At 41.0% G+C, this 21825-nt stretch overlaps 1 protein-coding gene across 1 annotated transcript in view; it reads left to right on the forward strand.

The window, feature by feature from the left end:
* Window positions 1-4139: 4139 nt before the first annotated feature.
* The window catches only part of CCDC34 (coiled-coil domain containing 34), a 38297-nt gene continuing 20611 nt past the window's right edge, over window positions 4140-21825 (forward strand). Inside the window, exons 1-4 of the mRNA XM_073350651.1 lie at window positions 4140-4212; window positions 4679-4917; window positions 12955-13084; window positions 16630-16737. Of these exons, the coding sequence (XP_073206752.1) occupies window positions 4694-4917; window positions 12955-13084; window positions 16630-16737 (462 nt within the window). The 5' untranslated portion in view covers window positions 4140-4212; window positions 4679-4693. The remainder of the gene's footprint in view (window positions 4213-4678; window positions 4918-12954; window positions 13085-16629; window positions 16738-21825) is intronic.

Genomic DNA, 21825 nt, shown 5'->3' on the forward strand with positions numbered 1-21825 from the left:
ATGTGAAGAGTAACAAGAAGGGTTTCTACAGGTATGTTAGCAACAAGGTGGTCAGGGAAAGTGTGGGACCCTTACAGAATTGATGAGGCAACATAGTGACAGAGGATGTAGAAAAAGCTGAAGTACTCAATGCTTTTTTTGCCTGGGTCTTCACAGACAAGGTCAGCTCCCAGACTGCTGCACTGGACAACACATTATGGGGAGGAGGTGAGCAGCCCTCAGTGGTGAAAGAACAGGTTAGGGAAAGGTTAAGGACTATTTAGAAAAGCTGGACGTGCACAAGTCCATGGGTCCAGATCTAGTGCATCCAAGGGTGTTGAGGGAGTTGGCTGATGTGATTGTAGAGCCATTGGCCATTATCTTTGAAAATTCGTGGCAGTTGCGGGAGGTCCCGGACGATTGGAAAAAGGCAAATATAGTGCCCATATTTTAAAAAGGGAAGAAAGAGAACCCGGGGAACTATAGACCGGTCAGCCTCATTTCAGTCCCCAGCAAGATCATGGAGCAGGTCCTCAAGGAATCCATTTTGAAGCACTTGGAGGAGAGCAAGGTGATCGGGAACAGTCAACATGGATTCACCAAGGTCAAGTCATGCCTGACCAACCTGATTGCCTTCTATGATGAGATAACTGGCTCTGTGGATATGGGGAAAGCAATGGATGTGATATATCTTGACTTTAGCAAACCTTTTGATATGGTCTCCCACAGTATTCTTGCCAGCAAGTTAAAAAAGTATGGATTGGAAGAATGGACAATAAGGTGGCTAGAAAGCTGACTAGATTGTCGGGCTCAACGGGTAGTGATTGGCAGCTGGTATCAAGCGGAGTGCCCCAGGGGTCAGTCCTGGGGCCCGTTTTGTTCAACATCTTTTTAAATTATCTGGATGATGGGATTAATTGCACCCTCAGCAAGTTCACAGATGACACTAAACTGGGGGGAGAGGTAGATATGCTGGAGGGTAGGGATAGGGTCCAGAGTGACCTAGACAAATTGGAGGATTGGGCCAAAAGAAATCTGATGAGGTTCAGTAAGGACAAATGCAGAGTCCTGCATTTAGGAAGGAAGAATCCCATGCACTGCTGCGGACTGATTGGCTGAGCAGCAGTTCTGCAGAAAAGGACTTGGGGATTACAGTGGACCAGAAGCTGGATATGATTCAGCAGTGTGCCCTCGTTGCCAAGAAGGCCAATGGCATATTGGGCTGTATTAGTAGGAGCATTGCCAGCAGATCGAGGGAAATGATTATTCCCCTCTAATCGGCATTGGTGAGGCCACACGTGGAGTATTGTGTCCAGTTTTGGTCCCCCTACTACAGAAGGGATGTGGACAAAGTGGAGAGAGTCCAGCAGAGGGCAACGAAAATGATTAGGGGGCTGGGGCACATGACTTACGAGGAGAGGCTCAGGGAACTGGGGTTATTTAGTCTGCAGAAGAGAAGAGTTAGGGGGTTATTTGAAGAGTTATTTGATAGCAGCCTTCAACTACCTGAAGGGGGGGGGGGGGTTCTAAAGAGTATGGAGCTCGGCTGTTCTCAGTGGTGGTAGAAAATAGAACAAGAAGCAATGGTGTCAAGTTGCAGTGTGGGAGGTCTAGGTTGGATATTAGGAAATACTATTTCACTAGGAGGGTGGCGAAGCACTGGACTGGGTTATCTAGAGAGATGGTGGAATCGCCATCCTTAGAGGTTTTTAAGGCATGGCTTGACAAAGCCTTGGCTGGGATGATTTAGTTGGTGTTCGTCCTTCTTTGAGCAGGGGGTTGGACTAAATGACCTCCTGAGGTCTGTTTCAACCCTATCTTCTATTGGCCTAGTCTGGCCACCTTTTATATCACAGGCCATTAAATTTCACCAAATATCTCAATATTGAGCCCAATGACTTTAGGTAGACTAAAGCATTTCAGTCCTCAGGAGTCTAAACTGCTGTGTGCCATAGGCAGAGAACAGGAGAGACCAAGGTGCCACCAATACCCAAGTCCCCTGCAATGGCAGAGAATAGACAAGGTAAAATGTCTGGATGATCCTAGCATGCGATTCTCACCGCATGCTACAGAAGATGGTGAAAACCCTCCAAGGTCCTAGCCAATCTGACTTGGAGGAAAATTCCTTCACAATCCCAAATTGGGCAACCAGTTTGATCCTGAACTTGTGAGCAAGATATATCAGCCAAGCTTCTAAAAAAGAGAATTCTCTCCACCATTTCAGACAAGTGGCCCACCCTGTCCAATGTCCCATCTCCAGCTGTGGCAAATCTCTGATGCTTCAGAGGAAGGTGAAAAAAACACCAAAGCACAATCCACAATACATCTGGTCAATTGTTCTTTGGGGGAAAAAGATTCCTTCCTGATCCCTGCAGAATGCTGGCTGTAGCCCTGAAGCATGAGATTTAATTGCAGCTCTGCATTAAGACAATGGAGGTAAGTTTTATGAGCAAATTGAGGGAAAAGCACCCAAGACCCACCTAGCAGGATCAACAACCTACAACGGGTGCCAGGACCAGGTAACAGCCATGTTAGTCTGTATTCGCAAAAAGAAATACAGAAATCAGGATCAACAACCTACAACAGGTGCCAGGACCAGGTAACAGAGTAACAGCCATGTTAGTCTGTATTCACAAAAAGAAATCGGGGGATGCATCCGATGAAGTGAGCTGTAGCTCACGAAAGCTCATGCTCAAATAAATTGGTTAGTCTCTAAAGTGCCACAAGTACTCCTTTTCTTTTTGCGAGGACCAGGTAAGAGTGCAGTATCACACCCTGCCCACTGGAGACACTCACAAGAGGTGAAGTGTCCCCTGTCACAAGGACACTTCAAAGGGGCTTGGGGAATGGGATGTAACTATATTGTTAACCTGCAAAGAAAACTAAGGGCTGGCAGAGTCCAGAGGAGATGTTTCTGGTGGGTGAAAGGCTGGTGGTGGTAGGTTGCTGACACCCAGTTAAATCTCCCTCTTACTGCAGGCAGGTACCTAACAAGGTGACTCTCAGTCCTGGGTACCCTTGGAACTATCACTATTAGGCCATTGAAATGCTTGTTTCCTACCACTTCCTTCAATTATAGGCCTGTTAAATTCATACTCTGAAATTTGCTAAACAACAAAGTGACAATGAGATTAGAAACACAGACACAATGACAGAAAATTCACCTTGTTAGTAAATTTGGGGGAAAATAGCTGAAACAGATTCAGTTGGAGGTGGACATGTGGAAAGCAGTAATGTTGAAAAAACTACGTCTGATGGTTGGCAGCAGAAAGGGCCATTGGAATATTTTCCTACATATATAGAGGAATATATCTCATGGAGTAGAGAGAGAACAATTTTATCTAAAAATATTACACTTAATTCTTGACACATGAATACAGTAAATATATTGACAAACTGAAGAATCCACAGAAAAGCAACAAGGAAGGACTGATTGATGAGGAAAGATTAAAGTGCTATATATGTATAGTGTGACTAAGAGACAATTATGCTGAAATTGTAAGTGCCCAATGTAAGTGTAAGTGGCCAATCCTGTCTCAGTGGAGTTTCTCAGTGGAGTGAGGACTCAGTGGAGTGGATCTCAGGCATCACATACGTGTCAGCTAACTGCTGGGTATCATATCATGGATTTTAAGGCTTGACGAGATCATTATGGTCATTTAATTGGACCTCCCGCATAACACAGGGAAGAGAGTTTCATCAAGCCTCAGCAGCTGTTCCAAGGGCTAATTCCTGTCACAGTGGGGAAAAACTTTCCACGGGGTTTCCGGTCTGGTTCCAGCCCCTGGTTCTAGTTCTGTCTGGGCTCGGGTAATGAGCCCCCTGCACCCTCGTCGCCCAGCGGGGCTGGCAACGATGCTGAGCCCTTCTCGTGTCTGGTCCCGCTCAGTCACGCCCCAGCCTCCGTCCCCACTAACCCAGCCCCGCCGTGACAGAGCGACCTGCCCCTGCGCGCATGGGGACGGGGGGGCTGCCGCTGGCACGGGTCAGTGCCCCCCCGGGAGGCACCACGGCTGCAAGGAGGCAGCGCGGGGGAGGGGGGGCGGGAGAGAGGGGAGCTGCGGGAGAAGGGGATTGGCTGGCGGGAGGTAGGGCGGCAGGAGACGTTGCGCAGGGTCAAAGCGTCCCCGTTGCCATGGAACCCGCTGCGGGCGGTGATTGGCGGAGCGGGCGGTGCCCCGGGGGCCCATGGGAGCGCGGAGCCGACGCTGCGAGTTTCAAAGCGGCAACTAGGTAGAGCGGCCCTGTCCTCGCCTCGCGACTATGGCGGGGCTCGGGGAGGGCCCTGATGGGACTGGAGGCAGGAATTTGGGCTGGGGGGTGGTTTGAGAGGCCGGGGATGGCGAAGGCCTGTGGGTTGGAAGCTGGGGGCGGGGCAGAGGGGTTGGAAGCTGGGGGCGGGCCTAGAAGTGGGGGTGGGGGGGGCTGGGTATGGGGACTAGGGGGTGGTGGCCTTGGGTTGGAAGCTGGGGGTGGGGGGCCTGTGGGTTGGAAGCTGGGGAAAGGGGGTGAGGTCTGGGAGGGGTGGCCTGTGGGTTGGAAGCTGGGGGCGGGGGCCTGTGGCTTGGCAGAGTAGGAGATGAGGATGGCAGGGCTGAGGATTTTGGCTAATGGGGGGGGGTGTAGCTTGAGGGTAAGATGCATTGGTGAGAAACCTATGAAAGGGTACTGCCCTTATCCTATTAATTTCTCCTGACAGGTACTTACTGCCTCCATGCTCAGTGCTCGGCCCAGGAGTAGGGTGGCCTGCTCCACCCCTTCATCCCCAACCACCTCTGAGGATGAGCAGCCTTTGAGCTCCTCCACTTATTCCTTGCTCTCCCCCATTTACCATCAGAGCTTCCAGAGCTGCAATGAGGAGGAGGAGGAGGAGGATAGGGAGGAAGCTGCACCATCAGCTAGGGGGAAAAGAACCTTCAAGAGGAATAAACACAATAGGTAATCTTCATGCACTCCCATTCCCTGGCTGTCTTTGCTAAAATAGAAGGGCCCAGTAGGTAGTTAGACAGCTAAATACTTATGTGGTCACCTAATGAAGGCAATCTAACTTTGAGGTAGTGAGAAGTTATAATTTCCATTTTGTTCAGGTCAGTGGGAGTCTTGGGTCCTCGGTTTTTCATCTCTGAATATCAGATCACTACTGTAGGTGCCTAGACAATGGATTTGGGACTGAAAACATCCAAGATTTGAAAATGTTATTAATGTCTATGTGCCTCAGTTTCCTTCTCTGTTAAAAGGGAACGATAATACTTGCCTACTTTTCAAATGTGCGTTGAGGGTTAGAAGTTATTTTCTCTCAAATACATAAAATTACTTCCAACACAGGGATTTGAGGTGTATTAATTGTACCAGTGTTGGCTTCTAGGGTTTTGGACTTCCCATTTCTCATTCTTTAATTGCTCCCTTTCTTCAAATAATTCTTCCCTCCCCATCTGTTTTTTTTTCCTCTCCCCACTCCAATGGTTGGGAACAGGGTTGTATTGAATAATCTGATGCATTCCTAAAAAGGTGGCTGACAAGACCTAGCAGCCAGGACACTTTCCAATGAAAAGCATACCATATCTACACCTTGGCTAAGAATAGGCACAGTTAGCGAGACACTAGTCAAAATGTGTGTGCTAGACAGCATGGTTCTGTAAAATTTGGGACTCTCTTTCAAATAAATGAGTCTCTTCAGCTCTTATGCATGGGTCTCAAAAGCTTGCTTGGATACCAATAAGCATTTCCACTTGAGAGATGAAAATATAAAGTACTTGGCAAGGAAGCATTAAACATCTCATTATTATGAATTTCTGCATAGAACTTTCATCCTGCTTTATCTATAAGATGATGACTCCAGGTTCGAGAGGACTGAGCCAAAAAGAATGGTAAACGTAGCACTTTACTTGATAAAGCTTGGCCCAGTCCCCCTTCCAGGCATCTTTAGAGCCCTGAGGGAAATTGTCAGGTCCCTGTTTCACTTTACTCCTGTCCTTGTTCCTCTTTTCACTACCCACCCACCAGCTTGTCCAAGCACTCTGTTCCTCAGCCTTCATGGCAAGCTACTGTCTCTTCCTCCATGCTGCCTGAACACCAGCTGGGGGAATACTGAGAGCGCAAAAGAAACCGTTCTATAGGTCTCAGTTCTGATGCTCCATTACTACAGCAATCCCTGGCAGCTGTGAATGCCGATGCAGAAAAAGTCCTTGTAACCACGTTGTCTGAGCAGCACCCTTTTGTGGCTGGTCAGAGCATGACTCACCCGACTGTGGGTCCCTGTGTGTCACCCCTTGCAGATTATGGAGCTTGGTGCCCCTTAGCTCTCTGGCTATGGCATGCTCTTGCCCCTTCTAGGGTGTCAGAGTCCAAAAACTTAAGAACCCCTAAGCTTCAGAATCAGTGTCATCTGTAGGTTTCTTGAAAGGACTCTTGCTTGTCTGCTTCAGACCTTGTTTCTGGGCATCTGTCAAGGTTCCTTCCCCACTCTGAACTCTAAGGTACAAATGTGGGGACCTGCATGAAAAACCCCCTAGGTTTATTTTTACCAGCTTAGGTTAAAACTTCCCCAAGGTACAAACTATTTTACCTTTTGTCCCTGGACCTTATTGCTGCCACCACCAAGTGTCTAACAAAAATAACAGGGAAAAAGCCTACTTGGAAACGTCTTTCCCCCCGAAAATCCCCCCAAGCCCTACACCTCCTTTCCTGGGGAAGGCTTGATAAAAATCCTCACCAATTTGTACAGGTGAACACAGACCCAAACCCTTGGATCTTAAGAACAATGAAAAAGCAATCAGGTTCTTAAAAGAAGAATTTTAATCAAAGAAAAAGTAAAAGAATCACCTCTGTAAGATCAGGATGGTAAATACCTTACAGGGTAATCAGATTCAAAACACAGAGAATCCCTGTAGGCAAAACCTTAAGTTACAAAAAGACACAAAAACAGGAATATACATTCCATTCAGCACAATTTATCAGCCATTTAAACAAAACAGAATCTAACGCATATCTAACTAGATTGCTTATTAACGCTTTACAGGAGTTCTGACCTGCATTCCTGCTCTGTTCCCGGCAAAAGCAACACACAGACAGAGAGAACTCTTTGTTCCCTCCCCCCCTCCAGCTTTGAAGATATCTTGTCTCCTCATTGGTCATTTTGGTCAGGTGCCAGTGAGGTTATCTTAGCTTCTTAACCCTTTACAGGTGAAAGGGTTTTTCCTCTGGCCAGGAGGGATTTAAAGGTGTTTACCCTTCCCTTTATATTTATGACAGCATCTAATCCCTTTTGATTGGTCTTCCTGATCTTAGTCATCCTATCCACCAAATGGTTCACCCAGGAAGCAAGCTGCCTTAGGCTCTTGGCTGGACCCAGGCTTCCCTTGTCAAAGAAGTAGCATAGTTCTTCTCTCCTTCCTGGTCAGCCCTGGAGTGGCCTAGCTCTCCCTCTTTTAGTTCCCCTTTCCGTGCCTGATAGCTGCAAATATAGCAGGGTGGGGTCAGCTGGATCCACAAGCTTCTTTAACCCTCTTATTGCCACAAAGGGTCTGTCTGTGTCCTCAACCTCTGCTTGTTAGTGTGGGGCAGAGACATCCCATCACAGTCCCTGCTCAGTCCCATTCTGGAATACGCTTGGTTAGCTCCCTGGGGATAGAGTATACTCGCTACTGACAGAACTTTTGGATAATTTTGCTGTCAAACTCTAACATACCTCTACTGAGCATGTATATATGACAATTTTCAGACACTTACAACTCCACGAAATTTGGGTGTATTATTACAGGAACTGCAAAAGGCACCTCTTTAGCCTCCTGCCAACTTGGCCAAATTTCAAATCTCTGCTCCAAAGCATGGTGGTTCTGGAACTTCTGAATGAAACGTTTAAGAATCTTTAAACATTGGTAAAACAATGTATTTTTCTCTAATCTCAATTTCTTTAACAGGTGAATCTTTGTTTTGAATTTTTTTTTTAAAAAAGGGGGGGGGAGACATTCATCATTGGATATTTCAGCTGAAACAATTAAAGCTTGGCAAAGTTTTATAAACAACTGAAAATGGTCTTATAATGGAAAATGTTAGGCAACCTTAGTTATAGGTTTTACTGCTAGCTCCACCTATGATCCTGGGCCACTTACACTCTGCATGCATCTTGATAGATTTACTCTGATATACTGACTTAGTGAATGTACTGTTATAGAAAGCCTAGTGACTTTTATTTAATCAAATTTCAGTTCTTCTGTCTCAATACATATAACTTGAGTTAGGGAATTAATCTAATACAAATTTTGGAAATTCAGTCTATGGTCCATGGACCCCAACCATAGAATTCTTACACTGAAAACTGGCTGAATAGAATTCAACTATAAAAGTTGCACATGCTCAGCATGGCATTTGATGCAGTGTGAGAAAAGGCGCTAAACTATGGACTTTTATAGTAACGACAACATTTCCAGGTTTTGACCTATAGGTGGGGATATTCACATACTTTTGATCAGAGAAAATGGAATGCCTTTTCTGGGATCTGAGACTTAATTCATAATCACCGTTCGCATACCCCTTTCACATAATTCTGCCGACCCCCATAGGCCTGCAGACCACAGGTTGAAAACCACTGTTCTGTTACTTCAGAAAGTGGGCCTATGACTTTCTACCAAACGTTTACGTTATTCAGACATCGGCAAGCAGTATTCAGCTCATCCGTATCACAAAATCATTAGCTGATAATGAATCGCAACTGGTAGACAGTACAGAATACAGCATGTTTAGGTGGCAATATAAAATAAAAATAATTGAATTTTAAGATTACCGCATCCCTGTTTCAGATTCCATTACAACAATTTGTTTTGTTACAAAGGGTGTTTTTGTAAGATGAGCCTGATGTTTTCAGGCAAAAGCTCTGTGATTTAACAAAATACACTACCCAAAATTGCTCTGGATTTGATACATTAGTGGCTGAAGTTTTGGGAATTCTTTGTTTGTGAATCTAAAAGATAGAAAAGACTCTGTCCTTGCCAGTGCAAAAGTGCTTGCCAAACTATTCTTGCTTATGATCAAAATTAACTTATAAAATTCCAGTGGGTTCATCTGTGAATTTTCTATGTATTTTTCTAGGCTATAGAGAAACTTCCCTTCTTTCAGCCAATATGTTTTATCCGGTCTATAATAGTCTTAAGATCCCAGATATGGCTTCCACCCCATCTCCTATGGAGAGTTGAAGTCAATAGGAGTAGAATTAGGCTAATGCCTTTGAGATCTTTTGAAAGTCCTATCCTACCAGTATAATGGCTCATGATCATATTCAGCCTATATTTTCCTGTGCTTAACTTGATCTGATTTACTCATAGTTACTCTCTTTTACCACCCTAAATAATTTTTGTTTTGGTTTTTACACCCTTTAAATACTTATATCTATTTCCTTAATTCACCAAGCTATATCTTTCCTTCATGTTACTTTTCCTGTAACATAAGAACGGCCATACTGGGTCAGACCAAAGGTCCATCTAGCTCAGTATCCTTTCTTCCGACAGTGGCCAATGCCACGTGCCCCAGAGGGAATGAACAGAACAGGTAATCCCAGCTTCTGTCAAACAGAGGCTAGGGACACTCTCCTTGCCCATCCTGGCTAATAGCCATTGATGGACCATGAACTTATCTAGTTCTTTTTTGAATCCTGTTATAGTCTTGGCCTTCACAACATCCTCTGGCAAGGAGTTCCACAAGTTGACACTGTGTTGTGTGAAAAAACACTTCTTTTTGTTTGGTTTTTAAACCTACTGCCTATTAATTTTATTTGGTGACCCCCTAGTTTTTGTGTTATGAGAATGAGTAAATAACACTTCCTTATTTACTTTCTCTACATCAGTCATGATTTTCTAGACCACTATCATATCCCCCCCTTAGTCGTCTCTTTTCCAAGCTGAAAAGTCCCAGTCTTATTTGTCTCTCCTGTTACGGCAGCTGTTCCATAGCCTTGATCATTTTTGTTGCCCTTTTCTGAATCTCTTACAATTTCAATATATCGTTTTTGAGATGAGGCGACCACATCTGCACTCAGTATTCAAGATGTGGGTGTACCATGGATTTATATAGAAGCAATATGATATTTTCTGACTTATTATCTTTATCTATCTATCCCTTTCTTAATGATTCCCAACATTCTGTTAGCTTTTTTGATTGCTGTTGCATATTGAGTGGATGTTTTCAGAGAACTATCCACAATGACTCTAAGGTTTTTCTTGAGCGGTAACAGCTAATTTAGACCCCATCATTTTATATGTATAGTTGGGATTATGTTTTCCAATGCATTACTTTGCATTTATCAACATTGAATTTCATTTGCCATTTTGTTGGCCAGTCACCCAGTTTTGTGAGATTCCTTTGTAGCTCTTCGCAGTCTGCTTGGGACTTAATTATCTTGAGTAGTTTTGTATCATCTGCAAATTTTGCCACTTCATTGTTTACTCCTTTTTCCAGATCATTTATGAATATGTTGAATAGGACTGGGCCCGGTACAGACCCTTTGGGGACACCACTATTTACCTCTTTCCATTCTGAAAACTGACCATTTATTCCTACCCTTTGTTTACTGTCTTTCAACCAGTTACCAATCCATAAGAGCACCTTTCCTCTTATCCCATGGCAGCTTACTTTACTTAAGACCCTTTGGTGAGGGATCTTGTCAAAGGCTTTCTGAAAATCTAAGTACACTATATCCACTGGATCCCCCTTGTCCACATGCTTGTTGATCCCCTCAAAGAATTCTAGTAGATTGATGAGGCATGATTTCCCTTTTACAAAAAACATGTTGACTCTTCCGCCAACAATTTATGTCCATCTATGTGTCTGACAATTTTGTTCTTTACTATAGTTTCAACCAGTTTGCCTGGTACTGAAGTCAGGCTTACCACCTGTAATTGCTGGGATCACCTCTGGAGCCCCTTTCAAAAATTGGTGATACATAAGCTATTCTCCAGTCATTTGGTACAAAAGCTGATTTAAATGATAGGTTACAAACTATAGTTAGTAGTTCTGCAATTTCACATTTGAGTTCATTTACAACTCTTGGATGAATAGCATCTGGTCTTGGTGACTTATTACTGTTCAGTTTATTAATTTGTTCTAAAACCTCCTCTAATGACACCTCAGTTTTGTAGCTCCTCTCTAAACTTCCTCTAATTTTTCAGTCTTTTTCTGATATTGAGTGCAATAATGCAGGTGCAGTCTAACCAGAGTCCTATATTGAAGAATTGTCCCTGCCACCTTCCACAGAATGTCTGCACAGAATTTTGTTGGACTCTCTTCCTGCTGTATCAAATGACAGCCACTATTATCCTGGTCTCTTTCACTATGACTCCTCAGGTTGCCCACCTCAACTGAATAGTTAAATTTTAGATTTTCTTCCAATTGTATTAGCTTGCATTTTTCAAGTTAAATCTCACATTATTTTCTACCCGTATGTTTAATCACTCTGTTCCCTTTATAATATTTCTCTGCTTTCACTAATGTTTACAACAATTCTCAGTTTAGTATTGTCTGTGAATGATACTTATGTTTACCATTTGATTATTAATGATGATAAATGAGGCAGGATTCTGTTAGATATGAAGAACAAGTACTGAAGTAGCTGAACCTTCAGTGCGTTTTATATTGGGGGGGGGATGCTCTGTTTATACTTTATTTAAATAAAGTAAATTTATTTTATAATGTTACTATAGCATGCATTTCTGGATGTCCATTCTAATAAATCTGTGGGACTGCTCACAGTAGTAATGTTAAGAATATAGGTAAGTGTCTGCAAGACACTGAAGAAATCTGGCATAAATTGCTGGGGGGGGGGGCGTATTTTCCCTTTTTATTGGCTGAAAGAAGAGAAGTTTCTGTATAATTGGGAGACAGTTACATATTTTCTATTTTATAAAAAAACACAAAGCTCTTTATAAACTTATTGTGCTACTGTAAGTTTTCAAATGTGTGGAAGAGACTTGTATGTATGAATGGAAGAGAGTTTTTGAGAAGTATTCAGTTGGTTTAAAGCACCGGTACTATTGAACTAACATTCTATGATTATATGATCACTTTTTTGCATTCTTGTACTATTCAATATTTATGCATCCTAGTTTATGTAATTCTGCCTTTATTCTCCTATGTTTCATGCTAGAAACAAAGTAAATGTGAATCCAAAGAGAGGGCTAGATCATCAGCTGTTGTAAATAAACATGCTCCACTGACTTCAACAGAGCTAGACTGATTGACACCAGCGGAGGATCAGTCACATTAATTAGAAAAATACATAGAAAACTCACAGATGAGCCCACTGGTATTTTATAAGTTAGGTTCCGTTCTGATCAAAACTAACATACATATATTTTCACACATGAGCTAGTGTGTGTATATGGTGGTATTATCATAAAGGTTTTATTGGCATGAGGTTGGGATGGCTACCTAACTCATGAGTGGGGATGAGTTATATGAGGCATCCCAAATACGTTCTAATAAACTATTAAAGGGATTGTTTGTGTGTCTCCTCAAAGTTCAGGTGCCTTGGTACTATGAAACCAGGATTTGAAGGGACATGAAAATCTGTTACTAGCTGTGAAGCGATGTGAGATACTGGACTTGTTACTGATGGAATATACCAAATGTAATTTTAACTCCCTGCTTTTCCCTACTTCAGGAGAAGGAAGGAAACACTTGAACAGGTTTTTTGTTTTATTGTTAAATGGTAGCTGTTTGAATCTGCACCATAGTTTGGAACATTAAAATTAGTCCTTAAGAAGATGGGCAAGTGCCAAAAAATACAATTTATCACTTGGGTCAACAGGTTATCACAGAGTTGCAGAAGTAAAGGAGTTTATTTCATGGTTGTCATGAATACCCACGGTATAAATACATGTCATTATTTAATGTCAGTTGCACTGGTTAATTTTTAAATAAATTTGATTTGAAAATAGTATCCATCAAACATTCTTCCCTTTATATTTCTCATTTGTAATTCTGTAGTGCTGAAAGCTGTAATGTAACAGAAAAGAAAAAGCAGTCACCTCCGACAGATAATCTCTCACCATGGGAAGAATGGTTCATTTGCAAAGAGAAAGAGCTACGTGTCCGCTTACAAGCCAGAGCTTTAGAGGTGAATATTTCTGACTATTTTCCCTAGATTTGACAGCAGATTAACAGACACTGAATTGCAGGGTTTTTTTCTATTTATTGTGAAAACAAGATATATTTGTTCTTTATCTTTAATGTCTTTAGACATGCTTAGCTTTTGTGTTTGGGTAAACCAGTGTGATTCATGTCCCATGCATTTCTCTTTTGCTAAATGTTATGCTTAATTGGAAATGTGGTGTATATATTTTGCTTATCCAACTGGTAATGGTTCAGGTTTAAAGGATTAAAACATATCTGTGTAATTGGTACCTTGATTTTCCTCATGGTTACATATGCCTGCATTTAAGCAATAAAACACGACAGGGCGTGTGTTGTGTATAGGAACGCCAAGGTACATGGTTAGACATGAGGCATGTTGTTGACAGCCACCTAGGTATGTTGTTATACAACTGTTTGATACCTCTTCCCAGAGTATTCACAATAAGTGCTTCCCACCCCAGAATTTCTTTTCCTTTATCCATCTGTTGTTTTCTTATAAATAACCTACTCCTGAATAGTAGGACTGTGGCAGAATTAAGTGAGCCACCTTTTCCTAATTGGTGTGTGTGCAGTCCTGTTGGTTAAGCTTTATTAGCATTTACAATCACGTTGGGGAAGCATATCATAATGGTTAAAGCAATAGAATCAAAGCTGGATCACTGGGTTCATTTCTAACCTGTGCCACTGGCTAGTCACGTACCTTGAGCAAATGTCAACCTCCCTGTGCTACATTTTCTCCATCTGTAAAATGAGTATAACATTCACTACAGATGGTTTTTTTGTGGCTTAACTCATTGGTGTTTGTGAAGTACTTGCAGTCTTCAGCTGGAAAGCTCTAGAGAAGTGTTCTATGTTGTGTTAAAGGTCAATGGAAACCTAAAATCACTTGGTAAACTCCAGGAATGTGTTCTAACTTCCCTAACTTTCAGCACATATTTTGGACTTCCTTTTAGATTTTAAGTTGGCACTCCTCTCTTCTCCCCACTCCATTTCCTCCCCTCCCCCCCCAAAAAAAATTTGATCCAAGCTAATTTCTGGTAGTATGTAGGAAAAATGTGATTCATATATAACCTTTACTCATCAAGACTGGATCAGAACCAAAGTAGTTTACTTCTATATGCTTGAAACAATGGAATGTTTATATAGTACACAACTTGGAATGTCTCACTGTGTTTTAAATGGATTTTAAAAATTAGTGACCTGGTAAAAATAATACATAGCAACAAAGAAAACAATAGCATGGGAAAAAACAAAATTCTGAATTTAATTAATTTAAAATAGTTCTATAAATATTAGACATTAGGAACCTTCACTTTCCTAACACTTGCAATGATTTTGATTAAAAACTTAAAAACTTCTTTGTAAGAAGAGAAAAGCACATCTGTTTTTAAAATCTCACATTAGATTTTTTTAATAGTGTTAGACTAAGATCCTGAGAAGCGTCCGTGTTTTGTTTTTTTTTCTAGAATGAGTGACATTAAAACTATCCTAAACAAAGGGAATATGTAGAAAGTGATTTGGAATGGATGTTTCTTTCAGCATATATCTTCTAGGACAGAGGTTCTCAGCCTTTTTCTTTCGGAGGCCCGCCCAGCATGATATAAAAACTCCAAGACCCCCTGGGGGGCACCAGGGTTCAGGGCTTTAGTCCCGCAGGGAGCTGGGCTTCAGCTGAGTGGCCTTATGGCTCCCCCAGGGGCTGTGTGGACCCCTGGTTGATAACCGCTGTCCTAGGACTCTTTTGGGTATCACTCTAACAGAGGAACATGCCTGCAGCGCAGATTTCTCAGGTCCTTAATGAGGTGGTAATTGCCTGGCTCTTGTTAAAATACATCGCTAATTAATTTTTTAAACAATGACTATATTCGCAAAAAGAAAAGGAGTACTTGTGGCACCTTAGAGACTAACCAATTTATTAGAGCATAAGCTTTCGTGAGCTACAGCTCACTTCCTCAGATGCATATCATATTGTGTTTTTTCTTTGGGGCTCTTACAAAAGTTAAGGGCAAATTATTTTTTATCTGTATTAACTTCAAACCCAAGAATTGCCACTGGAAATTGAAATTCTCACTTGAAAATTGATTGTAATATATGGACCATAAAAATTTGTGTTGGGGAAATAACTATATAGAAAGAATAATACAAACTCTGTAATATTTTCCATAATATAAACAATTCATTTAAAAACATGAAGTTTCATTCTAGCCTTTCTGGCGATGAGAATAGACTTGACAAATTTACACTGAAATCTTGTTCACACCTCCTGATCTGACTTGTTGCAATCTGACTGCAGAATAAACTCTTTGGACTTGATTATAAACCTCCTTTTCCACCCCCAACCTGTCCCCACACTACTCCTACTCAGTCCTCCTGGCAGGATATGAGTAACTCCCACCAACTTGTGTCCTGAGGAGAGAGACTCAGAACACCTACTTCCACATGAGTATGGGCTTGATCCAAAGTGTATTGAAATCAACAAATCCTTCCAATAACTTCAGTGGGCTTTGGGCTTCCATGAGGCCCTTACATTCCTGTAATGCTATCACTGATAGAAACGCACAACTGCTGAGCGACATGCCATCTACCTCTGAATGGCCTTGGTTTTTGCAGTTAGGTTTACCATGTATGTTCCTTTTTATGTAGGAAAGTCCTGCCACAATGTGTGCAGATGGATGAAGAGGCAGTTAAATAAGCTGAGATAGCAGAGTTCATTTTGCTGTTTGACTCTAAATTAATGGAAACATTTTCAGCTCATAGAAACTGAAATATTCCTCAAGGATTTTTCCTTCTTTGCTTGCTCTCCCTCCTCCCTGACTTTTAACCCTCTCTGAACTATGGAAAACTTTTGGGAGTTTCCTACCATATTTAACACCACCAACATTAGCAGCTTTGAAAGTGCTAGTGTAAATGGGCTGTCACGACTGTTTTAAATTCTAGCCTACCTAATTCTGCTCAGAACAGCTGTAACTGAAATGATGTTTAAAATGTTAGCATCAACCAGCAAGCACCCTGTCTGCGTTAGGCCATCCACTGCTGGTGCATTTTTGTGCAGATTTACATTGGCCCTATGTCTTCTGTAAACATTACGGAATTGGTCATGTAGAAATTATATATTTGACAGCCTTTGTAACTGCAAGAAATTTGAAGCAGTTTCTACTGGGGAAAAAATCACTAGAACTCTTGAACTGGTACCAGTGACTTTCAATGGTGCCAAGGCATACATATGAAAGAATTGATTTCAGAAAGTGGTGCTTAGGAGTGACTAGTGTCTTATTGTCAACCAGTAATGTGCATATCTGAAAAACTATTTTCTGCACCTCCTTTTAAAAAAAAAAAATTTTTTTTTTAAAGAATTGCTTGTCACTTTAAATTTATATATTATATAAAAGGAACTGAAATTCTTTATGATAAGCTAGTTCTGGGAATCACTGCAGCTTAATGATTTTGTTAAATCTGAATTTTATACATTTCAAATGACTTTGGCTTATATTTGAAAATAACTTATGTATGTAAATTTGTTTTAATTAGGAAATGAATTTACAACTGGAGAAAAGAAAAGAAAAGCAGGAGCTTGAAAGGAAAAAAAAGATTGCTGAAGAGAAACACAAGGAATGGGTGCAGCAAAAGAATGAAGAGGTAAATACTGCATTAATTCAAAATACTCAAATATCCAGTAATTTAATTAAATCGGTCCTTTTTTCTCAGACTCTTCAAGCATTCATATTTCTTTCACTAATTGAGCACACATTTTAATAGGAAACTTAAAAAAAGCCCCATCCCCCTGAAGTTCAAGACTGTATCCCAAAATGTTCTGTGGCTCACTCTTGCTGTAATTGATAAGGGAAATTTGTATTTGAAAACTCAGAAGATTAATGGCTAACCTGACTGTTCTGGCACATTACCCTGCTCTGTCCCTGTGTTTTGTTTTTTTGATGAAGTGTCTCACTTGCTGAGTGTCTAGGACCCCATTACAAAAGAACTTCGGGAGAGCATATGCGTTAATTATATGCAATATATGGTGCAGTTAGTAGAGCAGAGCCAAGAAAGATTTAGATAAGTATCAGGGCAACCAGGCAAATCATATGTTTGTTCTGCCTTGTGGAATTTATAGGAGGCCACTTACACCTGACCTGAATCTTGAAGTGAATCAACAGTAAGTCAGTTTGTGATGGAGTCATTAGCTTGTCCAGTGACCAGTAATTAAACTTTATTTTTCTGGACTTCTGGGTATCCACAGGTATGGCCAGTGCTGAGTTTAAAAATATATTTTTGTCTTTGTCCATTAAATTGTCTTCAGCATCCATTGTGGATGTGCTTATGTCCAGAGGCCCCGTACAGAAGGTATAAAGGGCAGATCAGGCCCATCCATCCCACGGTCCATTCTCGCTGCCCATGGCTGCAACATGGCGCCACTGCAATGTCCATGTTTCAACATATTTCCAAAACTTTTGTGTATACGTTTGTTAAGTAAATAATGTTAGGATTAGTAATGTGTAGTATAGTGTGCCTGTTGGCAATTTTAAGTGTAATTTTTTTTTTTCCTCTGACTCCGGGAGTAAATTTTCCGCAGTACCAGGATTTATGGCTTGTCTACACTACTACAGCGGCATAGCCGTTTAACGCGCATAGCATGGACGCGGACTACAGCAACAGAGGGGTTTTTCTATTGCTGTCAGAACTTCACCTCCCTAAGCAACAATAGGTAGGCTGCCAGAAGCATTCTTCCCCCAGCCTGCTCCTACATGGGGACCTTTAATGTAGTTCTGGTGCTTTTAATGAGGGACACACTCTTAAGTTCTTGGCAACTCGCTCCTTTCATCACTTATCCATGAAAATGGCTTTTTTGGTGGCAGTCACATCATCCTGGAGAATAGGGGAAATATAAGCACTTGTGGCCATATTACCTAAGGATATAAAGTCACCCTTAAGCCCCCACCCAGATTTTTACAAAAGTAGTCTGATTTTCATTCAGATGAATCATTTGTCAAACTTTTTTCCTATATTACACTCCAGTCAAGGAGAGACTAGACTACATTCTCTAGATGTCCTTTCTACTTAGAGACTCTTCAAGATTGTGGCATTTACAAACAGGTTAAAGTGTCATTGTTGTTTGTTGTTTTTTTTTTGTTTTTTTTAACCCAGAGACTAAGTTGATGTCTAACTGCATCAAGTTCTGTTATAAGCAGGCCAGTTTAGATTCCCCAGCACAGATTAGGGCTCAGGCAGCTTCTGTGACATGCATGAGAAAGCTCTGTGTGGGGCTTGGTCTATATCAGGGGTCGGCAACCTTTCAGAAGTGGTGTGCCAAGTCTTCATTTATTCACTCTAATTTAAGGTTTTGCGTGCCAGTAATACATTTTAACGTTTTTAGAAGGTCTCTTTCTATAAGTCTATAATATATAACTAAACTATTGTATGTAAGTTAAATAAGGTTTTTAAAATGTTTAAGAAGCTTCATTTAAAATTTAAATTAAAATGTAGAGCCCCCGGGACCGATGGCCAGGACCCGGGCAGTGTGAGTGCCACTGAAAATCAGCTCATGTGCTGCCTTTGGCACGCATGCCATCAGTTGCCTACCCCTGGTCTATATCTTTGTGAGGCACTGAGGTCTGATGCCTCTGTCCTGAAATCTTTTAAATAGACTTCAAACACCCACCTACTTCACATCTGGTGACTCACAAGCACTAACCGGAAGTAGAATACATGTTGACAATGACTAGAAGAAAACTTACTTACCTTACTGTAACTGTGGCTCTCTAATATGTGTTGTCAACATACATTCCAATACCTGTCCTCCTTTCCTGCTACCATGGAATCCTAGAACATCTGAATTTTGTGTTGGTGAAGGAACTAGTTGGGCCTGGTCTCCCGCTTTGTGCCCTCAGTACTGGGCATGAAGGACTTGTGGCATATGCGTCGCCCCAATGGACACTGCTGGACAAAAGATTCTGATCTCAGGGACATGGAGCACATACACTCCAGAAGTGGAATACATGTATATAACACATCTCGAAGAACCACAGCTTGTTTTTTTTCTTGCATTTTAATATACAATACATATATATTAAATATCAGTTATGATGTCCCAGGTGTGAAATGTAGCACTCTGGTGAAATGGCTAGAAGGTGAAATTTGGAGACTTTTGCTAGCTGGCAGTGAGGGATTTTTTTTTTTCCTGTTTTAAAATGATATATAATACCTTACTCAATGGAGACTTCTAGACATTCTTAGTCATCTTGTTTAAATTACTATAGGAAAATAAATAAAGTTAACTTCACCAGTTGGCATGCTTCTGTGTAAACATAATTTGCAATTTTTAGAGGTAGTTTGTGGGTTTAAAAATAACGCTTTATGGCACTGAGCTGTCAAAAAGCACTGTGTGTTCAGTTGTGAAAGATATTTATATTGACATGAAATTTTGTATTTCAGTAGGAACAAATGCTTAGTATACAGTACTCGTAGGATACTGTGATAAAAGACCTGCGACTTGGCCATGGCTGGTGTCGGTCAGGTGACTTGGGCTTTCTGGGCTATAAAATTGCAGTATAAACGCTTGGGCTGGAGCCTGGGCTTTGAGATCCCCTCTGGGCTTGGCCAGTGGGTGCGTCTAAAACTCTCCATCGAGCTAAAATGGAGACTTGTTTTTCTGTCAAGTTAGTACTGAGTCATTTGTGGGCAGACAGATTATCTATTTAACTTGTGTTGGTTAAGCTGTAGTATGTCTCTACTGCTTACAAAGTCGAAAGAACACAGATCAAAACACACTAGCCTCAAAAACCAACAGAATACTATTTTGAATCCAGTGGAAACATTTGATTGAAATGGAGAATAGCATGATCTCTGTGTGTGTAACAGACGCACTTTTCATCTTGTTTTACTTTCTGATTTATGTATAAAAATACCATAAGGTATTGTGGATTTCCATGTATAATGTATAAGCAGATTAGTTATGATTGTACACACTCAACAAGCCATTTCAGTGTTAAAATAGCCTTTACTTTAGGGGGAACTGAATGGCACAGGAATTGGAAATAGGTTAACACAGCCATTAAAATCTGATGCAGGTAATTAGAGAGCACTTTTTGCTACAGTTTCTTTCTGGTTTATGTTAGGTATGCGTTTGTCAAGTCCAGTACTGTATATAACCCCCAGTCTCAAATAGAGCTCTCTGAAGGCAGTACTTAGTGGACATGTGCATTTTTTAAAGACATTCTTGTTTGCCATCTCATTAGAGAGGCCTAAGACTTGACAGGGTGTGGAAAACAAACTACTGTCTTATCTCTCCTGGTCAGAGTTAATTTGTGGGGAAACTTGCCTTGCTGTACAGTTATTTGTGTTTTATCTAATTTGTTTTTGTAAATAGAGAACTTGAGTTGGGCCCTTTTCATGGGTCTTAAATTCCCTTTTATTAAAAAGTTTTTCCTTAATTTTAAAGGTTATGAATCTATTAACTTTATTCTTTCTGATAATTCTAACAACTTTTAAAAGGGTAAAGTTTGCTGGCATAGAGAATAATTTATTTTGGCTTGAAACCAATGTAGCTCAGACCACTGTTTGTTCAGAACGTATTGCACCATCCATATAAGGAAATTATTAAAACTTGCGGAAGTAAGGCATGTTTTATGAAGTGAATTTGGGACTCAATTTAGTTTCAAGCAAGGATATGGTAAACTTATATAAAGTGTGTGCGTGTGTGTAAATTGTATTGGCTTCTAAATTGCTGTAATAATTGTCAGCTTTTTTCATTCAAGTTTATGCCATTGTTCTTAAATCAACCCTCACTTAAATTGTAACAGTCGATATAATGTATTAAGAAGTCACTGTCCAACATCCAACTTTTAGATTCTTTAAATAGCTTGTAGTGATCTAACAACTATGTACACTGTTTATTTCCATTGTTGTTCTACCTGTCAGGACTATTTGGAGGATTAATGAACCCACTTTAGTGATTTGTGTGTTGAAGATGAAAAGCACTCCATAAATGCAGAGACTCCATTCTTCTTTGTGACTTGCATAGAAGATGGCATTTTGCGTTTGTGACTTACCAGGCGCAGACTTGATTAACTAACAGTTATGAGAGGGGTATCCTGCAAATAGGGTTGGCACTGCTTCAGGAAGTTCAAGAACACCTCCTTTGGTGGATAGTTCCTTCCAGGGATCTTGTTCTGTCAACAGAGATGAGAGTACCAGCCTGCGTTGGGGAGTTCATGTGCATCAACAAAGACTTAGTGAGTAAGTTCTCATTCATAGCTAACCATCTTTTTATAATATGAGGAGAAAACTATGTTCAGAAATTGTCCAAAAGGATTAGATTCTCAGATCAATTCTGCTATGACCAAGCATAAATTAGCATCTGAGAGCATGATCTCTGTGTGTGTGTAACACACACTTTTCCTCTTCATTTTACTTTGATTTATGTACAAGAAGTGATATTTTAAATAATTTTTAACTTCTTCGAGGTGGCCTCTGCATATTCCCACTGGGATCAATGGTGTGTTTTTAGAAACATTTTACAAAGCAGTATCTCTTGCGGGGGCAGCATTATTGTTTTGTAACACTGAACTTTCCAGTCCTTATTGTTACATAAGAGAGGTGCAGCCCTAACCACTTCAGTTCCTTTCTTACTTTCATAGACCGTGTAATAACTGCAGGCAGTACTCGGGTCTGAATTGGTCAGACTTTATCTCTAGATAGATTTTAATTAATTTCTAATGGTGTTCATTT

Source organism: Lepidochelys kempii, chromosome 6, assembly GCF_965140265.1.
Source record: "Lepidochelys kempii isolate rLepKem1 chromosome 6, rLepKem1.hap2, whole genome shotgun sequence".
Classification (NCBI taxonomy): Eukaryota; Metazoa; Chordata; order Testudines; family Cheloniidae; genus Lepidochelys; species Lepidochelys kempii.